General features: G+C 43.4%; 1 protein-coding gene across 5 annotated transcripts in view; it reads right to left on the bottom strand.

The window, feature by feature from the left end:
- LOC311136548 (rab GTPase-binding effector protein 1-like) overlaps nt 1-21,240 on the bottom strand; it is a 48,825-nt gene that overhangs the window by 18,356 nt on the left and 9,229 nt on the right. For all 5 annotated transcript variants that reach the window (XM_084170716.1, XM_084170717.1, XM_084170719.1 and 2 more), the window contains 5 exons: nt 19,151-19,314; nt 18,775-18,894; nt 18,357-18,492; nt 18,011-18,189; nt 16,761-16,862 (listed from right to left, as the gene is read on the bottom strand). In XM_084170716.1, the coding sequence (XP_084026842.1) occupies nt 16,761-16,862; nt 18,011-18,189; nt 18,357-18,492; nt 18,775-18,894; nt 19,151-19,314 (701 nt within the window). The remainder of the gene's footprint in view (nt 1-16,760; nt 16,863-18,010; nt 18,190-18,356; nt 18,493-18,774; nt 18,895-19,150; nt 19,315-21,240) is intronic.

The raw sequence follows: 21,240 nt of genomic DNA on the forward strand, positions 1-21,240 counted from the left end.
CCCACTGAATTAATGACCAATGGATGGAATGGGCGATAATTGTGCAAGTTACTTCACAATCAAATTTAAAATTAAGCCTAACTGAATGATGAGGGTGAAGAGGTCGATTTAATTTAGAACAATAGTGTAATGATGAGTTTGTGTTATGCCTATTTATCAATATTGTCGCTTATGTTAATAATTTGACCGTGCGCCTTGCGGCTTGATACCATTCTCTTGTACTTTGTAAAAATAAGCTTTTATGGGACTGTTTTATTTACTGTAACTCTATTACTAACCAAATGTATTGTAAGGGAAACGAAAACATGCTACCTGTTGCTGTAGGCCTTTAGAATATTGCAAATTATACAACGCGTGGGTCTAATCCTGAATGCTGATTGGTTAAAACCGCATTCCAGCCGGTGTCTATTCCACAAGTTACCACCGGCTAAATCTATGACGTTCAAATGCCTATTTACTACGTTCCATTAACCAGGAAATGTATAACCTTGATCTCCCCTATAAAAAGCATCTAGACATTATCTCCCATTTCTTTTAGACTAGCATTTGGTTTTCAACAGCAGAGACTTATATAAACCTTGCCGTCTATCTCTCCGACCTTTTCAATATTGTTTCAATATTGAATTGCGATCTCCACCGTCCCATATAAAGTGAATGTGTCCGAACAAGACAGACAGCAAATTGAGCAGGTTGTCATAGCGACACACTTTTTTTTTCAGTTGACTGGCTAAATCGATACTTTGTTGCGAAAACTTAAATGGATGAGTGGAACATTTATTTTGATATTTTCAGCGGCATAATTAAGGATGAATGGGTAAAAGAGATGGCAATAATACCCAGGCATGCAGATTTGGGGGATACTGCATTGAATAAACGAACGAAAGAAAAGCCGCAACGAAAAAAACACAGTTAGGAATACAAACTGGGCTGTGTGGTGCTTCCAGGGCTGGCTAGCAGAGAATAAAAAAGTTGTTGACTTCAAAACTGTCACTAAGGAAGAGTTTAACATCCTTCTCCGACAGTTTTATGGAAATGTAGAAATGGCAAGGCGGCGCAGCACAGCATAAGCAGCTACATTTTTTACATTTTAGTCTTTTAGCAGACGCTCTTATCCATACATTTTTATTTTTTTATTTTTCATACTGGAATCGAACCCACAACCCTGGCGTTGCAAATGCCATGCTCTACCAACTGAACTACATCGCTGCCTGCCATTCCCTCCCCTACCCTGGACGACGCTGGGCCAATTGTGCGCCGCCCCATGGGTCTCCCGGTCGCGGCCGCCTACGACAGAGCCTGGATTCGAACCAGGATCTCTAGTGGCACAGCTAGCACTGCGATGCAGTGCCTTAGACCACTGCCCCACTCTACCTGGCACTCTGGAGTGGGCTCAACCGGTTTCTAATTGACCCACCCATCGGTTGCAGCTGGTGCCTTATGAAGGACACTGAATTTATCACCTCGAATCATGTATTTCTGGGCAACATCAAACAGCTAAGGCGGCAAGAAAAATATATCACAAACAGCCACCCTCCCATCACCGATAAGGACATGGCACAGCTCCAAAACTCTCATGCTCTGAATCCCGGTACACTAAGGGGTCTGGTCCAGAAAGTGTGGTTCGACCTCCAGTTACATCTGGGTCGAAGAGGAAAAGAGAGGAACAGACAACTAAAGCCCAACTCATTCCTCGTAAAAACAGACAGTCTAAAATATAGCCTGTTTGTGTTACTTCTAGGTTGCACTCGTAATTAGGCTACTGGAAAAATATATAATAACGCACTCTCTCTCAAATACACCACTCTCGCATATAACGAGGCCACAAATAATCTTCTGGACCCAAGGGAGAGGGGCAGGGAGTCCAAGAGGGGATTCATGTTCGAGCAGCCAGGGAACCCACTATGCCCGGTGGCATCACTGGATTAATATTTATCGAAATGCCCGGAGAACGCCCTTGCATTTTATCTCCACCCAAGGAAAGGAGAGTGTATCGGGGAGTCGATCTGGTACACGTCAGAGCCGATGGGTGTGAACTATCTGGTAGCACTTCTACCCAAGATCTGCAGGGCAGCGGGAACAACTACATACACAAATCACAGCATCAGGACCACGACAGTCCTGAAACTGGCCAATGCTGGTTTAGAAGCGAGGGAGATTATGTCAGTGAGTGGGAATCGGTGCGAAGGTTCGCCACATAGCTACTGGCATCCCTCAATGACAGACAGAAAACGCTGGAGCAACATCCTGGCCGAAAACAAAGAGAACACTGCAGCACCATCAACACCCAAAAGGCTGAAGCATGGCAGCAGAAGTAGTAGCACAGACTCTGACAGATATTTCAACCAATGCACCATCCAGGGGAATGTACAGATAAATGTGACACACAATAAGTAGCTATAGCTATGTCAGCTGTGGTGGATAACAAAGAGAATGTATAGTTTCATTTATTAAAATCAGCTCAAATGAATGTCATGGATTGTCTTTCTTTTGTCTGAACAGTGTCCTGACGAGAGCACATTTTCTCTGCCAGGCAAAGTCGCGCATCATAAGCTCATTGTTATGGATGTATCCAAATAAATCTAACTAGAAAACAGCTTAAACAAATGCAAATGTAGCTACTTTGCTGTTACTCTGGCTGCACTTTTTGACGTGACTGTAAGTTAGCCGTAGTTGGCTAGCTAGCAAGCAAGGGATAAGAACGTTGCCAGCCAGTATGGCAATGGAACATTTAGAATGAACGACTGGGTAGCATCTATAGATACAGAACAAAAAGACTGAACGACTGGGTCGCGTCTCTAGCTTTATCACTTAAACATATCCTTGACTCTATCCAAGTTGATGAGCGGGAAACAAATGATGTGTAATCTGATGAGTGACAATATTATCAGTTGTCAAATTGACATATGCAGGGAAGGAGCATCACTTAATAAAATCGTCGTTCAGAGTCACATGCAGGTAAAACCTTTTCATTTCTATATTAGTATCAGAAAGAGCATATTCTGCAGTTTCTGACACTTACCTTTGTCAAATAATTCTCAAAATTCAAGAGGTGCAGCTCTATTTCCAAATTCCACTTTTAACGAAAATATCCGTGCAGTCCATGCCTTCAGCACATCAACACTTGCGAGGCCGCAATGCTCTGGCTACTAAGCAAAAAACAAACTTAAAATATGCTAATTTGTCATAAATGGATGAATGGGCAATAGAAACCAGATTGAAACTGATAACGGTGCATGTAACTTCAATGAACTGAATGATGAGGGTGAAGAGGGTGACTGAATTTAGAACAACAGCGTAATGATGAAGAATTGTGGACAGTAATTATTTTATTATGAAAGGCTAGAAATGGTATATAATCTCCCCTCAGAGTCAAATCATACACTGAGTACAACGTTCACAATGGCAAGCCGAACCAAACGAATGGACACACTGACAGCATTGCAAATGTTGCAGAATTTAGATGAGTTGAGTCGGATGGAGGATCGGATATTGAGCTTGTAATCGACATTGCTGATGAAGTGTCTTCATCTGATTCTGATGTTGACTTCAAGCCTCCACCTCCAACGCCTGAGCCTCGCCGCAGAAAAACCAGAACAGAACCAACAGACGGTGATCCCAACTGCCACGGTGAGACAGGAGTCTGGGAGGGATGGCACGGTTTGGGTAGAAAGTGTGATGAGAGCGCAACAGGAAGGCAGCCTTCCCAGAATATTCTCACAGAGAGAGTAGGCCCTAAACCTCACACAAAGAGACAAATTGCCAGTGCACTCAAAATGTTTTTGTTTATGTGACATGCAGATGTTGCAGCACAGAGATTGTACTGTCGCTCATGCGCACAGAAAAGGAACAGTACGTGGGGCATGTCTATGGATGAATTTAAAGCATTTATTGCACTCTTGTATGTCCGCGGAGCATACGGCGGAAAGATCATGGATGTGGAGTCATTTTGGTCTGATAGGTATGGGGTGGACTTTTTCCAAGAGACCATGCCACGGAACCGCTTCAGAGAGATTATGCAACACCTGCGTTTTGATGACAAAGAGACAAGACCAGTACACGTGCAGACAGACAAATTTGCCGCTGTCTCAGACACCTGGAAAAATTGTGACTAATTGCATTGCTTCTTACAAGCCAGGAGAGAACGTAACTGTTGATGAACAACTGTTCCCAACAAAAGCTCAGTGCCGTTTTACGGGAAAGATGAAACCAGGCCAGCGGGTGAGTGACTGTGAGACTGTGGTTTTGAGACTCGGGGAGCCTTACATGGGCAAAGGCAGAAATGTGACCATGGACAACTTCTTCACATCAATTTCCCTGGCAGACAAGTTGATTGCAAAGAAGAGTAGCCTGCTCGTAACAGTGAACAAACAAAAGGCGGGAGCTGTCCCCCTCTGTGCAAAACATACCAGCGGAGCTGTACTCCACATCAGTGATGGAGAGTGGTAAAGCAACCCTCACGGTGTACAGATGTAAAATAAACAAGAGTGTTTGCATCCTCAGCACCATGCATCCCACTGTTGCCATCAGCAAAGGTATATATCTCTGCCATATACAGATAGCCTTTCCATTTGCTAAACACCAAATATTTCATTTTATTATATTACATTAATATTATTGTTATTACTATTAGTAGTATTATTCTATATAATTGTAACATTTATTTTATGCAATAGGTTGGTGTGGATGCACTCGACCAGATGGCAAGACTGTACTCCGTAAAAGAAGGTACTCGGCGATGGCCTGTAGCAGTGTTCTACAAAGTGCTCGACAATGGCTGCTATCAACGCACACGTGTTGTACAAGCAATGCCTTGACAAGACAGTCAGCAGGAGAGATTTCATCATGATCTGGCATGTGAGCTTCATGAGAACCACATGAACGGCAAGAAAGAAACTACAGCCGCCAAGCAGGCCACCAAGGCTGCAGGTCCTGCTCTCCCTCTTCCCCAAGCACCACAGCTCCCACTCTGGAAAAAGAAGACAATGTCAAGTCGGCAGGTGCACACAAAATAAGGCCCATGAAAACTGTGTGCAGTGCAACTGATTTGTTTGTGGCACTTGCTCATACAAAGCCCCAAAGCTGTGTGCTGACTGTGGACCCGAAGCATAAAGAGAAGACAAGATTGATTCAAGAGTAAAGGCACAATACAGTGTCCGACACATTCAACAATTGACTTTATATCTTGTCATGAATATATTTCCACAAATATTTATTTATGCAATTCATCCTTTACAATTGTTCATGCACTGGTGCTTTTGTTTAGGAATACAGCAAATCATTTCACCTGAACACCTGGCTGGTTATATTATTATCATCCTTTTAGTTTCTACTTTGTCAAAAGAAGCTTGAACAGGACTTTATGAATTACTATAACTCTATTACTAATCGAATCTATACATAAAGTTGATCAAATGGGTTACACTAATGTTTTTATTGTAAGGGAAACGAAAATAGGTTATAGGCCTACGTTTTTTCTAGGACTTCGTAGAACTATACACATATCCTTGACTCTAAACAATATTTTTTATTTTTATTTTATATATTTCCACATATATTCCTTTATGCAATTCATCCTCTACAATAGTTTATGCACTATTTATCAAGCGTTTATTTATCAAGCGTGTTTGTGCACCTTGCGGGTTGATCTGCATCTGATGCATATGTTAAAGGGAACACCCAGCAATGTTCTCTATCGGGTACTTATATGTTGAAAGGCCAGGCGGTTATAGTGTTAAGTAGCAGTTAGCTGCTAGCAGTCATGAAAACGGAGCAGGCTAACGCAAGCAGTGCTAGCCCACCGGTGTTTTTATCCACGGCTGGGCACAAACGCTTTAGGTGTGAGATGATTGCCACACAATCACAAGATAAGGTCGAACTGAAAAATTGAAAGGGATTTGTCTGCCCTAAATGCACCACCAAGCAGCTTAGTGGAAGAGAAACTCCGGCAGCGAGAAAAGGATAATCTGCTCTCTAAGTACACCGACCTCGCTGTAGCCCAGGTAAACCGAATCACAGTTATAAATGCCTCCTATAGCAAAGCTGTCGATGAGTCGGGAGGCGGTGATCTGTCCCAATCCAATGGACAGATGTTAAGCTCAACTCCGCGGCCCATGGGAGACTGGACACTCACAAGGCGTAGGAGATCGGGGAGGCAGTCAGGCCACCCTTCATCTATCCGAGAAGATCCGATCCAGCTATCAAACAGCTTTGGCCCGCTTGAGACGGACCTACCAGCCCCGGGAGTCAGCACGGATCCTGGGAGTATACCACCAGCCGGCGGCCACCTAGTGGCACCCTCCCCTACGGCCACTACAGTTCAGCAGGTCGCTGACTCAAGACAGAAGGGTTTCGGGCCATCTTCCACCTTCCTGGGGTTTCCAACGCCATCTGCTGTTGCAGGTGCGAAAAGTCTGGCTAGCCTGGCTCGAAGCCTCCATCCGCCTGCCCGAGGCAGTTCCATCCTGCTCCTCCTCTTCCTTCCCCATTGGATTCCATCACGACCACCATCATTGTGGGCAGCTTGATGGTGAGATTTTGGTCTGCCTACGGTCAGTGGATGGACCAAGATCCACTGACACCCAGGAGCCTGTGTCCATGACATCAACTCCCTCCTGCACACGGTTCTGGCCAAATACTCCAATATTGACACCATCGTCACTCACGTAGGTTTTAACGACCTTCGCTTAAGGTGATCTGAAGGAACTGAGGTAGGACTACAAAAAAAAAAATGTAACACCCTCGCTAGCACAAGGAAGATAATATTTATATCTGGCCCCCTCTCGTGCTATCGAAAGGGTTCAGAACGGTTCAGCCGACTCGTTGCACTAAACGAGTACCTGAAGAAACTTTGCAACGACAGGAATTAATCCTTTTGTGACAACTTTGATTTGCTGTGGAAGCAACCAGCACTTTTTAAAAGAGACGGGATTCACCCTAACCACAGGGGTTCCAGGATTATTTCAAGCAATGTCGCAAGCTGTTTTAGAGACTGGCGGACAGGGTCTGGTAGTGCTCCAGTCCTCCCTGTCAGAATGAGCAGAGGACTTGGAAAGCATATCAACTCCTGTAGAAATGGCACTATGGTTATTGTGAGTAACCAAACTTATGTTCCTCTAACTCCGCCTTCTAGTGAGTTTATACAAACTGTCATATCCTACCGCTGATAGATTGGAGACTGTCAGAAAAAGTAGTTTGAACGTTTATAACTTGGTTGTTATTCCATTGGTTGCCTCGAGGCAGATGCCCCAGGGGCAGAGTGGCCCACACTCATTGAATATGGTGCTTTTAAAATGTTAGAGCAATCACTAATAAAACCTCTCTTGAATGACCTCATTACTGAGCACAAAGTTGATTGCATGTTTCTCACTGAAACATGGCTGTCTTCAGACTGTAGTGCTGCTCTTATTGAAGCCTCCCCCCAGTCTACAGCTTTTCATACTCTATCAGAAAAGGGAAAAGGGCCTCTATTTTTACTAATGCTCTCAGCTGTAAGGACATTTCACTTGGCGACTTTGGGTGTTCTGAGCACCATGTCATACTGTTTAAATGTCAGCCACCAGTGATGGCTATAACCCTGCATAGGCCACCAAAGCAATGCTCCACTTTCATTACTGATTTCTCTGAACTATTGTCTATTGTCCTTGAGAACTATGATAAAATCATTGTGTTGGGCGATTTTAATATTCATATTGACAAAGAGACTGATTCCAAGGCCATTGAATTTATGAATCTTTTGAGCTCTATGGACTTTATCAAACATCTTACTGGGCCCACCCATAACTGCGGCCATACTTTGGACCTGGTTATTACCAGGGGGCTTTCTATTGACATATCCTCTATTGTTGATGTTGCTTTATCTGATCACCACTGTGTATTTTAACTACCTTGTTGCCCATATCACAGGGTAATACTGAACGCATTATTAAGAAACGCTTTCTTACTTCTGAAGTGGCTACAGATTTTATTGAGTGATGATTTAGTTGATAACTTCAATAGCAAATTAAGGGCAACCATTGATGCCATAGCTCCAGTAAGGTTTTAAAAAGCCACATCCAAACAGAGAGTCCCTTGGATGAGTGAGGAAACAAATCATTTAAAGATAAATTGCAGAAAGGCAGAGCGGTAGTGGAGAAAGTCAAAGTTGCAGGTTCATTATAATATTCTGAGATAGCAACTTGGCATATACAAGGCAATTAGAAATGCCAAACGGGCAAATTTTTCTAACTTGATAACTAATAATCAGAATAATTCGAGAGAGTGCTCATCTCGACCATTGATCGCCTGTTAAATCCTACCCACGCAAACCTATGTGAACTTAACTCTACATCTAAATGTGATGAGTTTGCAACATATTTCAGAGACAAGATAAACATTAAGCTGAGTATCTGTCAAGCAAGACCTGATGAGAAGATTGATGATATGTGCCCTTGCCTACCACGCAAAAGGCACTATGGAGTTATTTTCCCTGGTTGACACAGACATGCTCAGAAGTATGTGGACACCTGCTCGTCGAACATCTCATTCCAAAATCATGGGCATTAATACGGAGTTGGTGCTTCCTTTGCTGCTATAACAGCCTCCACTCTTCTGGGAAGGCTTTCCACTAGATGTTGGAACATTGCTGCGGGGACTTGCTTCCATTCAGACAAGAGCATTAGGGAGGTCGGGCACTGATGTTGGGCGATTAGGCCTGGCTCGCAGTCGGCGTTCCAATTCAACCCAAAATCAAGTTCTTCCACACCGATCTCGACAAACCATTTCTGTATGGACCTCGCTTTGTGCACGGGGCATTGTCATGCTGAAACAGGAAAGGGACTTCCCCAAACTGTTGCCACAAAGTTGGAAGCAGAGAATCATCTAGAATGTCATTGTATGCTGTAACATTAAGATTTCCCTTCAATGGAACTAAGGGGCCAAGCCCGAACCATGAAAAACAGCCCGAGACGATTATTCCTCCTCCAACAAACTTTACAGTTGGCACTATGAATTCGGGCAGGTAGTGTTCTCCTGGCATTCGCTAAACCCAGATTAGTCCGTCGGACTGCCAGATGGTGAAGCGTGATTCATCACTCCAGAGAACACGTTTCCACTGCTCCTGAAATAGCCGAATCTACTAATTTGAAGGGGTGTCCACATACTTTTGTATATATAGTGTAGGTAGGAGCTACCGAATCTCATTTTTGGTGAGTTTGGACATTTACCAGCGAATATGAATGAGAGACGTACAAATCAACAAAGTTTTGATGCATGCTTGTCTGAAGGAAGAACAGGACTGTGTACACACTATCTGTGTGGAGTCTGGGAGTCGCTAGGGCAACGGGCCTGCCTGCTCTGCTCGGAGAAGATGGAGGAGCAGACGGGCCCAAAACAGAGAAGAGAAAAAAACGCAAGGAAATCAAGCTGCAGTGGCAGCTGTACAGATAACTCATCCAAAGGGCTTTGACTTCTCAAACACGGCAGAAAGAGAACACAATATGATGCCCCGTAACCGTATTAATTCAGCCACTTACTTAGATAACTAGCAAGTTAAACTTAGGGGTTGCCCTAACACAGAATTCTGAATTTTTCACGCAGTAAAATATAAAATGCATAAGAAATATCTTGCTGCGTTTTGTAAACGCAGATCTAAAATGCTTCTCATGGTCATTTCTGCTCAGCATCAAACTAATTTTGAAGCACAAATTGTGCTTCAGTTGCACTTCTCCACTCGCATGAGAATTCACGAACGGACATTCTATCAAAAGACAGTGCTCTGACTGATGTGTAGATACTTTTCTCCTGTACTTTTCTCTGTGTTGCCAGCCTACTGTAAAATGCAAGATTAACTTTAACATTAGGAAATGTAGCTGGTTACATTCTTTCTATGATAGACATATGATGGCCGTGTATCGTTTTTTGCACAAAAAAAATACCTTGCTTTTTCATTGTAAGCTAATTTACTTGTGTGGCTGCCAGCCAAATAGTTACACTTCTGTTGTCATCTGATGATGAAGCTATTTTCTGCCGAATGTGATGGACTAATGTATTTTCTGTGAAGGAAAACAATAGTTGCATAACCCTGATCATTCTATTGAAGCAAAAAAATAATACTTGAATTCCAATATAAAAACGTGACCCGTCTCCCGTAGTGCTATTTACGAACAGGCTCAACTGGCTCAACTATTCTGGGGAACTACGGTAAGCTTCATAACGTGACAGGTGAAATTAAGAATGCGATCTGCTTTATCTCCCAACGTATTGCACAAGTTGACTGCATGTATTTACTTAAGTAGCTACAAATATTAACATTTATTGAAAAAAAATTAAGAAAATAGTTAACGGTATTGACAGTATTGAATAATTAGCATTAAAAAAAAATCCCATCCAAATCCGTCAGTATCAGCTAGAGTTATGTTTGCGTCTCAATCCACTGCATCCGCCGATGGCACCCTTCCGCATCTGCGGTGAAAGGTGGCAGAGGTAGAGCAGTGTTTGTCAGACCATGAGACAGCCCAAAAATCGGTCTTCTCAAAAACATCTGTAGTGTCCGAACAGAACAATGAGACTCTCACGGACACGATGGTGTTCTCATTTTTGCTCTACGAGCCCCACAAGCGTCACGGGACTCGTCTGAAGTCGGTACATCCGATCTGCCAACTTGTCTGTAGCGTCTGAACCATTTGGGCTACACACTAATATGACCCCTCTGTGGAAAGGTGAGTCTCTCACGTACATGTCGGTTGTTTTTCCCTAGGACACCCACAAGCCTCACAAGACTAGTCTAAAAAGGTAGCCGGGTACCAGTAACAAAAAATATATAGGACAGACACTTCATAACAAAATTTCCTTTAGATTTTTTGGTGAACTATCTGTTTATCCATGTATGAAGCTGCTATTCAATATGGTCTCTATGGGCTAATAGCAGTAAGGCCAAATTCAATGTTTCAAATACATTTTTGTATATCTGCTTTTATACCTTAAGGGGTCCTAAAACCCAAACAGCTTAAATTATTCATTTTTTTCTTGTATTACATTGTTATTGATTATTGTATTGTTGGGTTTTGAGTTTGCAAGAAAGGCATTTCACTGTACTTGTGCATGTATATAGCTTGACTTGACTTCGGGAACATGTGAACTTTCATGTGCCATAATAAACTTGTACGCCATCTGTAAATACGAATAAAATTGTTAAAATTAAGAGCCTAGTTGGTTTAGCCACGGAAAAATACATGAACCTTCCCGCTAGTCATGATTGGCTGAGATAAATGATGGGCTGGACATGCCGAGAAATGGGTTCGGATTGGTCTGCCATGTATCACGCTTCTGTCTATAACATGAGCTGCCCAGTATGTGTGGATATTCCTTTCTACCGTGGCTTTAAAAAATATATATAATGAGAACTGAAAAAGTTTTGCTGGACTACTTTCTGGAGGACGATCGTGCCATACTGAGACTCTCTGATTCTGAAAATGAATCAGACAGTGAGGGAATCCCTGATTTTAGGACAAAACATTTTTCATTGAGACAGACATTGTAGAGTCTTCTGATGACAGTGGTGGGGAAGAAACGGTGTCGTTGTCCCGCTCAGCCCAGTCAAAACTGTTCGCTGCTCTGGCACCCCAATGGTGGAACAAGCTCCCTCACGACGCCAGGACAGCGGAGTCACTCACCACCTTCCGGAGACATTTGAAACCCCACCTCTTTAAGGAATACCTGGGATAGGATAAAGTATTCCTTCTAACCCCCCCCCCCCCCCCAAATTGTAAAGTGGTTATCCCACTGGCTATAGGGTGAACGCACCAATTTGTGAGTCGCTCTGGCTAAGAGCGTCTGCTAAATGACGTTAATGTGCCCTTGAGCAAGGCACTTAACCCTAATTGCTCCTGTAAGTCGCTCTGGTTAAGAGCGTCTGCTAAATGACTAAAATGTAATGTAAAATGAAGAAGTTGACCGAGTTTTGAAATCAGTGGAATGCCCGGTGGAAGCAGAGAGATGATTGCAAAATGTGGAGAGAGTCCAAAAGAGAACATCGAAGGCTGTTGTATAAAACACCGGTCTCCGGATTAGATCTTCAAAATCACATGCTGACCACACCGCTCGTCCACGTGCGTCATCGTGCGCATGTTGATTTTCTCCACCCACACCAGACGCGATCAGGACACGCAGGTTGAAATATCAAAACGAACTCTGAACCAACTATATTAATTTGGGTACAGGTCGAAAAGCATTAAACATTTATGGCAATTTAGCTAGCTAGCTTGCTGTTGCTAGCTAATTTGTCCTGGGATATAAACATTGGTTGTTATTTTACCAGGAATGCACAAGGTCCTCTACTCCGCCAATTAATACACAGATAAAAGGCTAAACCGAGTTCGTTTCTAGTATTCTCTCCTCCTTCAGGCTTCTTCTTCGTCTTTGGACTTTATATGGCGGTTGGCAACCAACTTTGAGGTGCATTACCACCACCAACTGGACTGCACTGTGGACCTCAGTTCATCTTTCAAAATCACCCACGTGGGTATATGCTCCTAAAAACCAATGAGGAGATGGGAGAGGCGGGACTTGCAGCGCATCAAGCGTCACAAATAGAACCAAGTTCTGGCTAAGCAATCATGGCATCCATGACACAGGGAGAAGCGTTCATCCATGTATAAGGGTAAGAGTCTAGCTACGTTTTCAGATATTATACTTTCCAATTTTGTCAGAAAGTCATTTCATTGCAAGTTCCCGATGTTGGAATTCCCAGTTTGATGACAGTTCAAATAGATTTTTCCCAGTCGGAGCTTGTTTTTCCCCACCCAGAGTTCCCAGTTGTTTTGAACGCAGTGAAGTCAGAGAATTCCGAGTTCCCAGTTGTTTTCAAAGTGGCATTAGAGTTGGGATTATGGTTCATTGTTTAGCTAGCTACATTTACATTTTAGTCATTTAGCAGACGCTCTTATCCAGAGCGACTTATAGTTAAGTGAGTGCATACATTATTTATATTTTTTTCATACTGGCCCCCCGTGGGAATCGAACCCACAACCCTGGCGTTGCAAACGCCATGCTCTACCAACTGAGCTACATCCCTGCCGGCCATTCCCTCCCCTACTATGGATGACGCTGGGCCAATTGTGCGCCGCCACATGGGTCTCCCGGTCGCGGCCGGCTACGACAGAGCCTGGATTTGAACCAGGATCTCTAGTGGCACAGCGGACACGGACCTTAGACCACTGTGCCACTCGGGAGGAGCTACATGTCTAAACAAGACTCCACTACGCAAGTAACCATTTCACCCTACCGTTTACACCTTCTGTATCCTGTGCATGTGACAAATAAACGTTGATTTTATTTGATATAGTGTGTGTTTACCAGAGGAAACTGAAGAACAACATGACCTGCACCAAAGTCAGATTAGGATATAGGCCAACGACTAGATAAAGTGTACTTTAAGCTTCTACTTTCACCACTTTTAATCTTGAAATCTTTGGTTGTTTACTACACTGTGAACCCTTAAAGAGATGGGTGGGGCTAAGGCTTAAGAGGATGATTGATGCTGAATGGGTGTAGACAAAGAAGAGCTCTCCAATAGGTGTACCAAAACATTCACGGGCCATTTTCTCAAAAGTGGGGCTAGATGTTTATCAACTTTCAAAGCAGAATTACTTTCCCATTGTTCCTCAACTGCAGTGTATGATATACACTACCGGTCAAAAGTTTTAGAACACCTACTCATTCAATGGTTTTTCCTCATTTTTACTATTTTCTACATTGTAGAATAAATAACACATATGGAATCATGTAGTAACCAAAAAAGTGTTACATCAAAATATATTTTACATTTGAGATTCTTCAAATAGTCAAACCTTTGCCTTGATGACAGCTTTGCACACTTTTGGCATTCTCTCAACCAGCTTCATGAGGTAGTCACCTGGAATGCATTTCAATTAACAGGTGTGCCTTCTTAAAAAGTTAATTTGTGGAATTTCTTTCCTTCTTAATGCGTTTGAGCCAATCAGTTGTGTTGTGACAAGGTAGGTGGGGTATACAGAAGATAGTCCTATTTGGTAAAAGACCAAGTCCATATTATGGCAAGAACAGCTCAAATAAGCAAAGAGAAATGACAGTCTATCATTACTTTAAGACGTGAAGGTCAGTCAATACTGAAAAAAACATCAAGCGCTATGATGAAACTGGCTCTCACGAGGACCGCCACAGGAATGGAAGACCCAGAGTTACCTCTGCTGCAGAGGATAAGTTCATTTGAGTTAACTGCACCTCAGATTGCAGCCCAAATAAATGCTTTTTATTTTACTTTACCTTTATTTAACTAGGCAAGTCAGTTAAGAACAAATTCTTATTTACAATGACGGCCTACACTGGCCAAACCCGGACGACGCTGGGCCAATTGTGCGCCGCCCCAACGGCCGGTTGTGATACAGCCTGGAATCGAACCAGGGGGTCTGTAATGACGCCTCAAGCACCGAGATGCAGTGCCTTAGACCGCTGCGCCACTCGGGAGCCCAGTGAAGCTCTGCTTCATAGAGTTCAAGTAACAGACACATCTCAACATCAACTGTTCAGAGGGGACTGTGTGAATCAGGCCTTCCTGGTCGAATTGCTGCAAAGAAACCACTACTAAATACCAATAAGAAAAAGAGACTTGCTTGGGCCAAGAAACACGACTGGTGGAAATTTGTCCTTTGGTCTGGAGTCCAAATTTGAGATTTTTGGTTCCAACCGCCATGTCTTTGTGAGACGCGGTGTGGGTGAACGGATGATCTCCGCATGTGTATTTCCCACTGTAAAGAATGGAGGAGGTGGTGTTATGGTGTGGGGGTGCTTTGCTGGTGACACTGTCTGTGATTTATTTAGAATTCAAGGCACACTTAACCAGCATGGCTACCACAGCATTCTGCAGCAATACGCCATCCCATCTGGTTTGGGCATAGTGGGACTATAATTTGTTTTTCAACAGGACAATGACCCAACACACCTCCAGGCTGTGTAAGGGCTATTTTACCAAGGAGAGTGATGGAGTGCTGCATCAGATGACCTGGCCTCCACAATCCCCCGACTTCAACCAAAATGAGATGTTTTGGGATGAGTCGGACGGCATAGTGAAGGAAAAGCAGCCAACAAGTGCTCAGCAAATGTGGGAACTCCTTCAAGATTGTTGGAAAAGCATTCCAGGTGAAGCTGGTTGAGAAAATTCCAAGAGTGTGCAAAGCTGTCATTAAGGCAAAGGGTGGCTATTTGAAGAATCTCAAATATAAAATATATTTGGATTTGTTTAACACTTTTTTGGTTACTGCATGATTCCATATGTGTTGTTTCATAGTTTTGATGTCTTCACTATTATTCTACAATGTAGAAAATAGTAAAAATAAAGAAAAACCCTTGAATGAGTAGGTGTTCTAAAACTTTTGACCAGTAGTGTATACTGAACAAAAATATTATAATAAAGTGTTGGTCCCCCATGTTTCATGAGCTGAAATAAAATATCCCAGAAATGTTCCATATGCACAAAACGCATATTTAGCTCAAATTTTGTGCACAAATTTGTTTACCTGCCTGTTAGTGAGCATTTCTCCTTCGCCAAGATAATCCATCCACCTGACAGGTGTGGCATATCAAAAAGCTGATTAAACAGCATGATCACTACACAGGTGCACCTTGTGCTGGGGACAATAAAAGGCCACTCTAAAATGTGCAGTTTTGTCACACAACACCAATGCCATAGATGTCTCAAGTTTTGAGGGAGCGTGCAATTGGCATGCTGACTGCAGGAATGTCCATCAGAGCTGTTGCCAGATAATTGAATGTTCATTTCTCTACCATAAGCCGCCTCCAACATCGTTTTAGAGAATTTGGCAGTACATCCAACCTGCATCACAACCGCAGACCACGTGTATGGCGTTGTGTGGGCGATCGGTTTGCTGATGTCAACGTTGTAAAAAGAGTGCCCTATTGTAGGTAGTGGGGTTAAGATATGGGCAAGCATAAGCTACGGACAACGAACACAATTGCATTTTATCGATGGCAATTTAAATGCACAGACATACTGTTACGAGATCCTGAGGCCCATTGTCGTACCATTCATCCGCTGCCATCACCTCATGTTTTACCATGATTATGCACAGCACCATGTAGCAATGATCTGTATACAATTCCTGACAGCTGAAAACGTCCCAGTTCTTCCATGGCCTGCATACTCACCAGAGATGTCACCCATTGAGCATGTGTAGGATGCTCTGGATTGACGTGTACGACAGCGTGTTCCAGTTCCCGCCAATATCCAGCAACTTCGCACAGCCATTGAAGAGGAGTGGGACAACATTCCACAGGCCACAATCAACAGCCTGATCAACTCTATGCGAAGGAGATGTGTCGCGCTGAATGAGGCAAATCGTGGTCACACCAGATACTGACTGGTTTTCTGATCCACGCCCCTACCTATTTTCTAAGGTATCTATCTGTGACCAAGAGATGCATATCTGTATTCCCAGTCATGTGAAATCCATAGATTAAATTGACTGTAATTCAGTAAAATCTTTGAAATTGTTGCATGTTGCGTTTATATTTTTGTTCAGTATATGATTTTCTAGCTCTGAGTCTCTACTTTTATCCAAAGTAAAATGTAAAAAACACCACTTCAAATTTTTAATAGGACCGAATCCAGGTGGTGGGTCACAATATGAACTCAAGAGAGAATGTTTTATAGAGCGGTTGACCTCTCAGAGGATCACGGGTGTCTGGGGCAATGTGCTCTCGGTAAGGTGTTGGTGACATCATATCCCTACCTCTTCAATACTGAGCCCAAGAAATGAGTCTTCTAAAGGTTCAGTTTCTGTCCCGTCCTCCTCGTTTTGCTCCTGGATGATCCTTTCATTATCATCCTCCTCCTGGGGGAAGCAAACACAATGTCAATAAATGGTCTGAGCATGTAAATACTCCTTGTGAACAATGTTACACTTTGACAGGGAATTTCTACCTCATCAACTGACTTGCATTCCCATAAGCGCACATGCACGCACAATATCCTGTCGATAAATGTCAGTACACTGTCACAGTATTTACTCTATTCCACAATTGTCTGATTCACCCTTGCACGGTCAAACACACCCCCACCAATAACCTCACACACACACCTCTGACTCGAGGTGTGAGCTAGAGCTAGGACGATAAACCGAAAATGACTGACAACGACATTGCCTTCCTCTTACTGAAGCATTTTGCGTACGTCTGTAATTCTTGGTGATTTTACTACACAATGTTCCTGTAGATTGTACGAAAAACATTATTTGGTCAACAGCAATAGCCTATGCATTATGTAGATTCCTGCTCTGAAAGTATTTGCCTATCCCCGTTTCGCAGTCGCCTGCTGTGTGAGCGGGCCACTCTCAAGCTCTCTCCCCACTGTGCGCAAGGAGGGAGTGATGCATTCTGAGAAGCACATTGCGCAAAATGCAATTGTGGGAAAATTACAGTTTTCAAAGCAACTACTGTTGTTCTAGTTATAGAGAGGAGAGTCACAGCGTTCTGTGCATATCTCATTTATTTCTCACCTCTTAATATGGAGTTCATGGCACCACTTTACAACTAGAGCAGGTGTTTTAAGATCCCACTTCCACAGGTGGTGAAAAATATAGCTTAGGCCAACATGCACAAAGATGTCGGCAAATTCTCCGAAGAGCCAAAAATAAATCAGATATTTCTGGATCATATTTTGCCAGGTTGACCATCAAAATATAAAATCATGCATTCCCTGGATATGTTAGCTGAAAAACTTTTTAAATCATAGGCTACCATCTCAGTTCTTACTTGGCACTGAAAACATTTTGTCTAGAGCCCTGCCGCTAATGTAAAGTAACTGTCCATTAAAACATTTTGTTTTATCATTGTATTTGTAGTCGAGCAAAATAGTCACATTCAATATGACTTTAAGTCCACATCACCCAGCTCTAGCACCTCCCTAAAAAAGTATTTATCGTAATTTATCATTTTCGCAATATGGATTTTATTCCACATCGCTCAGCTCTAGTGTGAGTACCTGGTCCCTCTTCTTGATCTCCTCCACCTGGCGGAGCTGCTCGGAGGACAGCACGTTCTCAATCCTCTGCATGTCCCTCATCAGCAGCCTCTGGGACTCCAGGAACTGGTCGTTGGCCCGCTGCCACGTGTGCTTCAACTGGTTGTGCTGCTGCCGCTCCAGCTCCAACAGGTGACAAACTAAGAAAATATATGGCATTTAGAAAGAGAGAGGGTGTGTGTGAGAGAGAGAGAGGGGGGGGGAGGTAAAGAGAAAGAGAATACTGTGCTGTACTTTGAAGTCTCTCACATCTCTTTTCCTAAAGTTTGACAGCATGCTTTTGAATAAAGCTTTACGAGCGAGTCACCTTCGTGGAGCTCTTTGCGTAGTTTCTCTGCATCTTCCTGAAGGACAGACTTCTGAGTGTTGAGCACCGCCACATACATCTCCAGGTCTGTGCGGCAGGATTTCTCTGCTTCCAGGACATGATTGAGCTCCTTTACCTACAGAATGAAAATTAGTCATTCATCAGTAACTCAGATTACATATTTAAACTGTAAGCCATTTTTAGAAAGTCATTTTTTCCACTGTATCACTTCAGACAGTTTTGCTTATAAAGTGTCATAAATAATCAACACAAATTAATGTTCCTTTGCAAATGGTCTAGATATAACCCAACCTCAATTGACATTTTGGATGGATAACATTGTTTTGTTAATACAATTATTATGGAGAACAATTATTATGGAGAACATCCATTTCCTTTCCAGTCCCCGTTGACTAACCTTTGAGGCTTCCAGCTCCTTTACCCTGTCCTCTGCCATGGTCAGCTTGGCTTTCAGAGCTGCTATCTCCTGCTCCATTGGCATCACCACCGACCGCAGCTTCTCTGCATCTTCCTGGGCCTGGGGGGAAAAAGCCATTAAAATCAAGTAAGTCCAACTCTATTGACCGTGAATCAAAACAGACATACAAGTCAAATCTAACAAAAGCAGTCAATTCCATTTAAATTCAGTCAATTCAGGAATTAATCTAAAATTCAAATTCTCATCAATGCTTCTCTATGAGAAAAATTATTTGGAATTGAAATGAAATTGACCCCAACCCTGATAAAAGGATACATGTACTCTGATGACCCCCCCCGGTGTGAAACCAGCCTACCTTCTTCATGTCGTTCTCCAGGTTCTCTTCCTCCTGGCCACCCTCTGAGAGGCGGTGTCTCAGCTCACCCATCTCCCTCTCCACCGCCTCCCTGTACTGGTTCCATTGAGCACGCTCCTGCTCCAGGCGCTGGTGGAATTGCACCTCGTACTCACGCACTGTGTCTTAGGGGGGAGGGGAAGTGAGAGCATTGACTGTTACAGTGTTGGAATACTAAGGAAGTCTCAAGGTTTTGCTCGCCTGAGGTAGAGTATCTCATGATAAGCTGTAGACCACACAATTTACCAAGAGAGTTTTCATGTATATTTTTCGTAGCTGTCTATTTACCACCACAAACCGATGCTGGCACTAAGATTGCACTCAATGAGCTGTATAAGGCCATAAGTAAACAGGAAAACACTCATCCAGAAGCAGCGCTCCAAGTGGCCGGGGACTTTAATGCAGGGAAACTTAAATCCGTTCTACCTCATTTCTACCAGCATGTTAAATGTGCAACCAGATGGATAAAAAAAATAACTCTAGACCACCTTTACTCCACACACAGAGACGCTTACAAAGCTCTCCCTCACCCTCCATTTGGCAAATCTGACCATAACTCTATCCTCCTGATTCCTGCTTATAAGCAGAAACTAAAGCAGGAAGCACCAGTGACTCGGTTAATAAGGAAGTGGTCAGATGACGCAGATGCTAAGCTACAGGACTATTTTGCTAGCACAGACTGAAATATGTTCCGGGATTCTTCCGATAGCATTAAGGAGCACACCACATCAGTCACTGGCTTCATCAATAAGTGCATCGATGACGTCGTCCCCACAGTGACCGTATGTACATACCCCAACCAGAAGCCATGGATTACAGGCAACATCCTCACTGAGCAAAAGGGTAGAGCTGCCGCTTTCAAGGAGCAGGACTCTAGAGGGCACGACAAAGCCTATTCCCCCTCAGGATACTTGGCAAGATTTGGCATGGGTCCTCAGATCCTCAAAAAATTCTAAAGCTGCACCATCGAGAGCATCCTGACTGGTTGCATCACCGCCTGGTATGGCAACTGCTCAGCATCTGACCGCAAGGCACTACAGAGGGTAGTGCGTACGGCCCAGTACATCACTGGGGCCAAGCTTCCTGCCATCCATGACCTCTATACCAGGAAGGCCCTAAAAATTATCAAAAGACTCCAGCCACCCTAGTCATAGACTGTTCTCTTTGCTACCGCACGGCAAGCGGTACCGGAGCGCCAAGTCTAGGTCCAAAAGGCTTCTTAACAGCTTCTACCCCCAAGCCATAAGACTCCTGAACAGCTAATCATGGCTTCCCGGACTATTTGCACCCCCACCCCATCTATTACGCTGCTGCTACTCGGTTTATTATTTATGCATAGTCGCTTTAACTCTACCCACATGTACAGTGAGGGAAAAAAGTATTTGATCCCCTGCTGATTTTGTACGTTTGCCCACTGACAAAGAAATGATCAGTCTATAATTTTAAAAATGGTAGGTTTATTTTAACAGTGAGACAGAATAACAACAAAAAAATCCTGAAAAACACATGTCAAAAATGTTATAAATTGATTTGCATTTTAATGAGGGAAATAAGTATTTGACCCCCTCTCAATCAGAAAGATTTCTGGCTCCCAGGTGTCTTTTATACAGGTAACGAGCTGAGATTAGGAGCACACTCTTAAAGGGAGTGCTCCTAATCTCAGCTTGTTACCTGTATAAAAGACACCTGTCCACAGAAGCAATCAATCAATCAGATTCCAAACTCTCCACCATGGCCAAGACCAAAGAGCTCTCCAAGGATGTCAGGGACAAGATTGTAGACCTACACAAGGCTGGAATGGGCTACAAGACCATCGACAAGCAGCTTGGTGAGAAGGTGACAACAGTTGGTGCGATATTTCGCAAATGGAAAAAACACAAAAGACCTGTCAATCTCCCTCGGCCTGGGGCTCCATGCAAGATCTCACCTCGTGGAGTTGCAATGATCATGAGAACGGTGAGGAATCAGCCCAGAACTACACGGGAGGATCTTGTCAATGATCTCAAGGCAGCTGGGACCATAGTCACCAAGAAAACAACTGGTAACACACT

This window comes from Coregonus lavaretus (assembly GCF_964263955.1).
Source record: "Coregonus lavaretus genome assembly, chromosome: 10".
Lineage (NCBI taxonomy): Eukaryota > Metazoa > Chordata > Actinopteri > Salmoniformes > Salmonidae > Coregonus > Coregonus lavaretus.